Below are 6,928 nucleotides of genomic sequence, written 5' to 3' on the forward strand. Positions count from 1 at the left end.
TATCCGGGACAAAACAAATACCCTGAATTTAGGTAAAGCTTTCTGAGCTGAAGGCAATCACAGAGATTACATCATCCACCAGAGGCCCAGAGGGATTAAGTGATTTGCTTAAGGTTATGGGGATAATAAGTAGATATTTCAGATTTTAGCCAAGGCTTTCTTGAGCTCAAATTCAGGGAAGGCCCACTCTTCTACAGCATGAATTCAGACAACGTATTATAATAATTATAATTATAATAACCACCATTTATTGAGTACATCCTCTGAGCCAAGTACTCTGCTCAGCTTTGCACATATAACTTTCTGTCCCCCACTTCATAGCTCTATGAGGTATGTCTAGTTGTTTCCATTTTATAGATTGGATGACTGAGACTCAGCATTTGTGACTTGTTCAAGGCTACGCAGCTAGCAAATGATGATAGCTGGGTTCCAGTCTCACTCCTGACTCTGCACTCTTTAAGCTAGACCAACTGCTTCACCCATGGGGATCAATATGACCACATCTTTGACTGAGTTTTCCTTTAAAATCAGTATTTTAACCCCCTGCAATGAGAGCCTTGGCTGTGTGCACCTGTACAACTTGTATCCAAATGCCAAAAAAAAAGTGATACCAGTCCCAATAATCTCAGCTCACACTCAAAGGAAGAGGGCATCATAATGGTACATTATTTGTGTAATTGTTCTTGAAAATTATCTCACTGTTTTAATAAAATCAAGTATAAACAATCTACCAAATTATTAGAACATCACCTTTAGCCTATGTAGGCCTTGGATTAGAGATCATGAACTTAAAATCAAAAAGCAAATAGTCAACTCCAAGAGGATGAAAAGGGAACATTAAGCCTGGTGCTCTGTAAATTAATACTTTGAGGTAAACTAGAAGTAGTACAGAAAATTACTATTTATTTAATATTTCTTTCTATTTGAAAGATAAACTCTCAAATGATTAGTGCTTTAACTATATTTAAAAAGTTAAAAATATACTGGAAATTGGTTGAGTGATGATGGCCCTGAGCACTTTGGGAACAATAACTACAATCATACTAGCAGTGTCATAGCAAAATATTTTAGATTTACCAGTTGCTCTGTTAAATGTTTAAGGTGTGTTAGAAGCATTAGTTCCAAGGCAAAATGAGGCGATGTTATATTTAACTGTTTGGAAATTTCTTATATTAAAAAAGATTTTAAATATTAATGCTATTTTCAACACAGGTGTGATAATACTCAATAAAGTATGGTATACTTGATATAGTGAATTTAGGAAGGTAACAGTCCACCTAGATGTTGGCCCCCTTCTGTCTCTATTAGCTACCCTGGTAGCAAAATCCTTTTTAAAATCCTTTTAAAAAATAAAGAGGCCTTTGAGCAGCTGGATGAGCAGAGTGGGGTGGGCAAGGAAAGTGCTCTTTCCTGATATACTCATGCTTTTGGCTTTGACTTCATTTAGTAACAGCAGTTCTGAGAGAACTGAGACAAATCCTTCTATGCTCCGCAAAAGCATAGGAGAAAAAAAGCTTGTCATTCACAAGCAGCTATGGACGAAACCAGCGTCAGAGTGCAGGGGTAGGGAAATTAGGGATCAAAAGAAAAAAAAAAGTTGGAGTAAAGTGCACAGTTACTGTAAAAAATATATTATTTTGATTCTAAGAAAATTAAGAGCATTTTATCTAATGAACTAGATTGCTGACCTTTTATACATTTGGTTTCCATGGAACATACAATCACCCTCGGACATAAAAGACTAGTTTGCCTTTTGTAAAAAAATTGCTTGGAGCTATATACAGGAATCTTGAGAATGCAATTCAAGGATAACATTCTGCAGCTCTTTGGGTATTGGATGATTTCCTCGGATAAGTCTACAAGGAAAGAGGAATCTGTTAAATTCACTGATTTAAGTGGGAATTTCTCCTATTTTCTCACTCCTTCCTCACCACGCTCCTTTTCCTTAAATGCCAGTACTTTCCAGTTCTCCATCCTCTACCCCTTTGGCATGAGACCGGGAAATCATGAAGAGTTTCTCCTTGTTGGTAAACTGCCTCTGCAACGGCTGAGGTGGCTGGGCCGTGGGTGGCCCTTGGCCGGGACCTTCCGGGGGGCTCTGCTCCTCCGCACCAAAGGGGGTGGCGACCTCACAGTCTTGACTTTTACTGGCTACTGCGTCCACAACCGACTCTAAGGAGGTGCCTTCCTCCTGGAGAGGGGTGTAGCCCTTATTGCCGCAGGATGGGTCATGGGACGGGGAGCTTGGCGAATCCAGCCCGGCAGGGGGCGAGTCCTCCAGCCGCTGACGGGGTGAGGGGGAGGCAGCTTTGGCCAGAAGGTTCGAGTCCTGGTCCGCGCTGCGCGAGAGGGGCTGGGGCTCGGGGGACAGCGGAGCCCGGTAGTCCGGGAGCCCGCTAGTGCTGCGGCGCCGCAAGGCCGCGTACCTGCCGGTCCTGGGCAGGCGGCCGCCCTGCCCCCTGGCGGTGAGTGCGGGCGCCGCCGCGCCGTCGTGCTCCAGTTCTCCCCGCGCCCAGCGCGCACCGTCCTGGTCACAGCGCAGGTCGGTCAAGCTCAAGTCGAGATCGCCCCGCGGGATCTCCCGAGAGCCGCGTTCCCCAGGAGGCCTCTGCCAGCTGCAGCTTGCGCCCTCCGCGTCCCCATCTCCGTTGCGGTCCCCTTGCAACGGTAGCAGCGCTAAGGCGCTCAGCGAGGAGCCCACAAGGGAGCTGGCAGTGCTCTGGCGCCCCCAGCTCTCGGGTGGGCTGCAGGGCGCCGGGCTGCCGCTGCGGCTGGCTGCGGCGGCGGCAGCCCGGCGACGGCTGGCCACGCCCGAGCGCTCGCTATAGATGCTGTACACCGCCTCTGCCAGGCCCGGCGGCTCCCGCGGGCAGCGCGGGGACGAGGCCAAGTCGGGAGGGGACGCGGTGCCGACCCCTCCCAGCGCCGCGGAGTGGGACCACGAGCCCCGGGCTAGCATCGCTGTTGCCCCGAAGGGGTCCCCGGCGCCGCCGCAGCTCCCAGGCTTCAGCTCCAGGGCCGGCGACTGCACGTAGCTGAGAAAGCCGTTGAGTGGCACGGCCCCGGGGGGCGCCGAGACGGGGACGGAGGACGAGGAGGGGGCGGCGGCCGCCAGGTCTTTGGCACGGAGGCTGTGTACGTCGATGACCGTAGAGTAGAGGTCGCGCAAGTTGATAATCTTGGTCTTCTTGTCTCGGTTCTCATGGAGCACCGCATTGGCGCAGATGAACAGGAAGATGCCGATACCCATGATGAGGGGCCCGAAGACCTTGAGCTTATCAGAGTGCAGGTAGCCAGAGAAGATGCGATAGAAGAAACCCACAGACGTGGAGGAGGACGGAAAAGGGGCGGAGGATCGCGCCGGAGGCGTGCTTCTGGGCGCGCCCACGGAACTGGAGTTGACAGCCTCCGTGGTCCCAGGGTGGCCCCTGGCCCGGTTTTTGCTGCCTCTGCTGCTATTGATCGTGGTCGGGACGCGGAGGCCACCGCCCGCGGGTGGCAGCTGCTTACCCACCTCCCTATTGGCCCCACTGGCCTTAGGCCAGTAGCCCACCACCGCCATGGCAATGCCCACCAGCAACACCAGGATCCCACAGAGGGCGATGAGCCCGGAGATAGAGCACAGCTTCAGTTTGCCTTTCACCACCACCACGTCGTTCTTGCGCCTCTTCTTGGCTTTCCGCTTGCGCTTGGGAACCTGGCTCTGGGGACGGAGGGGATCCTGCTTTCTGGCGGAAATCCTCAGCAGGCCGCCGGTGGCAATCATGACGAGCCGGTGGAGTGCTCAAGGCTAGCCCCTGGGGCGGAGGCTTGTGCAGAGGGGAGCGCCAGCTGCCCGCTCGCTGCTCCTCCACCTCCTCCTGCTGCAAAGCAGAGGAAGACAGTCAGAGGGTATAGGCTTGGCTGCAGCAACCTGCCATGTGTTGAAATTGTCCCGCTCCCTGATCCCACCACATGTGTGTCCCCAACCTCGGGGCCTTTATCCACTAACGGAAGTGCGGCATATAGAGACCAGGGGATGGGATAGATGGATTAGGGAAGGGAAGCGTTGTTGCAATCATTGATAAGAGGTGATAAAACACGTTGACAGAACGCCTTTCTCTCTCTCCCTTGCCCAATCCCCCCACACTCTGTAGGTAACATTCCAGCATGGGTCATTGCAAACCCTGCTGGCCGGCAGCCAACGAAGTTCTGACCATTTAATAGAAACTAAATGTGGGACTCAAAGTAGTGGCTGATAACTTCTACTGGCAAAAGCCATCCCTGTGCCCTACTGGAATCAGAAGATTACCAAGAGAGTTGTCACAGGAGTTTCACGTCTATATGTAAGCCAAGCTTTAGTTAAGGCGGGGCCTAAAGTCACTAAAACAGCCACAAAAGTTACCACTTTCTAAAGATAAAAGGAATTCATTTCACTGGATGAGAATAAAAGGTCATATGTATGCTGGCAGGCAGACAGCTTATTTACCTCAGATAATTAATAGAGAGTCTATTGCTGGGAGAACACCAGAGAGATAGATATGTCAATACTCTGACAATAAATATCTGCGCAAAGTTGTCTCCCACCAATTATTGTTCCTACAGCTAAAGGCAAGCAGAGCCCTCTCACAGCCTTTTCCTCATCTCTTTTCTGCAACATCTGGACAGCTTCTTGGGGTGGAATATTTAGTTTTAGGTAACTGGTTATGTAACTGAGCTCTTCTTTCTGGCTTCCTCTCCTCCCTCCGAGGAACTCCCTTCAAGTTGTCATGTGCTAGATCTCATCAGGGAATTTAAGAGATCCCCTAGAAATCTCCAAGAGAAAGAGCTCTTTCTCCTGTGGAAAAATTACAACCTAAACAAAAAAAATCCATTATTCTGCCATAATAGCTTTCTGACCCCTTATGAATGTGCCAACACTCTTTGAATCCCACAATTCAAATGAGTAGGCAATTAACTAGGTACAGCAGTCTACATAACAATGATGATTTGTAGAATGACTTCTCCCCAAATGAGAGAACTGTTTTCTTCATCTTTATCTCATGAGGTTATTTTTAGGAGGGAAGGGTGGCAACAATCAATGGACTATCCTATAGGAAGTTTAGTTGTTTATAATAAAGTCGTGGTTAGATAAATGCGCATATGTGTCTTTGTGGATATCTGTTAGCTTCTAAAAACTTCAATCCTTCTGGATCCCCAGAGTAAAACGTTTTCTGTCCACTGGTTGTGTCCCCGCCTATAATAGAGATGATAAAATGGCTTTGTATGAATTTAAAGGATTATATATCACTCACAAGCCTTCTGGCATTTTATCCTTTATAAAATAATTCATGGTTTAGAATAAATTGCCCTTTGTGGGGAAATGTGGGATGACTTAGGTAGAATTTTGCTTTTAATTGGTGCCCGGGTGAAGAACTTTGGCCCTTGAGTCCCTCTATTATAGCAATATAGGCAGGATCTTTTCTCCACCAGTGGAAAAGCAAATGGTAATCAGCACTTTACAATATTTGCAAATCAATTATCTCCTTAGAATTGAGTCAGTTTTCAGTAAGGAGAAATACTAGGTAGGTTATTAGAAAGGGGTCAGTAGATAGAATACATCTATAACCCTTTATAATTTTGTTTTAAGAAGCTGCACCAGTAAGTACAAATTGTAAACAAACAAAAACAGCAACAACAACAACAAAAAAACCAGTAAGAATAGCTTATTGGCCACCAATAACCCCCCAAAATAAGCACATTATGTAGTTTTAACATACAGACAGCTATTTTAAGTCATCCCTAGACTCTAGTATCTTATCTGGAGATCTGTGGTTATTTAAAAAAGGATTTAGGAGCCAGACGTTTTAGAAACAAACCCAGACTCAGTTGGCAGGGCGGCTCTCCCAGAGGAGAGAAGGGCTAACATTTTTTGGGGGGTTGATAAGGTGCACCAGGATGCTGGGTGTCTAGGGGAGGAAGGTCCTCTCATGTGTTTCTCCTCAGAAAGCAGCTTTGGCTCTGGGTAGAATGTAAGGAGGAGTGGAATGGATTTCAACCATCGTTTACAGAAGATCTTTAAAATTAGTTTAATAGCTAGTAATTAACTCCCGAGTTTATTATTCTTTCAGCTCTGTTGAAGGCTGAACTCCTTTCTAATGTATCACCATCTGACGTGAAATACTGACAAGGGTCAGATGCCATAGAAGATCCACCTTTGAGGCTTTTCTTCATACATGATGAAGGAAAACAAACTTAGCAGTCGAGGTTGGCTACCCTTGCAATTTGCTGCCTGGTACTGGTCTTTCCGTGGTTAAGGAATGGAGGATGGGGGAATGTCTAAAAATACAACTGCTTCCAAGAGAGACACTCAAGTTCTCCGCTCATGATGGATTAAGCCCCACTCAGTGGCGGAGGCTCGAAGCCCACAGGATGAGAGCGCTCTGCCTGCCCAGGACCCAACCAAGGTCCTCGACCCCAGCTCCCTCATTGGCAGGGCAGCGAGCCCCTTGCCCTCCCGCCCCCCTTTTTGGTCTGCTTATTTATGTTGGAGTCACATGAGTGCAGCAGCTGGGAGTCCGCCTCTGGAAAGAAGACAGGCAGGACGGGAGTGAGGGCAATCGGAACTCGCTTTTTCTGGGCGCATCTCAGGTAGCCCGCCCAGGAAAACGACTCTCCCCTCACACCCGCCCGGGGGACCAGGGATCGGGATAGGAGGGGTGGGGAGGGGCAACTCCGGGGCTGAGGACAGACATAATTGCTCAAAATGGCAGCACTAGAAGCAAACAATATCGCTCACTTACCCGGGAAGACTGGGGCAGCCCGGGGCCGGCGATCGGGCTCTCGGGAGACACAAAGGAACCATGGAGAAACTTTTTCAGCCCAAGCCCGCCGCGGAGCGCAGGAACAGCGCCTCCGGGCCCTGCATCGCGCTGCTCAGCAGCCCCGCGGGGGCGAGCGCCCGCCCCGG

At 48.9% G+C, this 6,928-nt stretch overlaps 1 protein-coding gene across 2 annotated transcripts in view; it reads right to left on the bottom strand.

Moving 5' to 3' along the window:
• The window catches only part of TMEM200C (transmembrane protein 200C), an 11,006-nt gene extending 4,084 nt beyond the window's left edge, over window positions 1–6,922 (bottom strand). The window contains exons 1-2 of one of the 2 annotated variants that reach the window (XR_002126474.1): window positions 6,762–6,922; window positions 1,689–3,863 (exon numbers count right to left, since the gene is read on the bottom strand). Coding sequence is in view for 1 of the 2 variants with exons in the window: in XM_019664702.1 (XP_019520247.1) it covers window positions 1,946–3,766 (1,821 nt within the window). In the remaining variant the exon portion in view is untranslated. Of the gene's footprint in view, window positions 1–6; window positions 3,864–6,761 lie in introns of those variants that run through there. The other variant, XM_019664702.1, reaches the window with a different exon arrangement.
• Window positions 6,923–6,928: the final 6 nt, after the last annotated feature.

The sequence above is a fragment of the Hipposideros armiger genome, unplaced genomic scaffold (assembly GCF_001890085.2).
Source record: "Hipposideros armiger isolate ML-2016 unplaced genomic scaffold, ASM189008v1 scaffold_428, whole genome shotgun sequence".
NCBI lineage: Eukaryota > Metazoa > Chordata > Mammalia > Chiroptera > Hipposideridae > Hipposideros > Hipposideros armiger.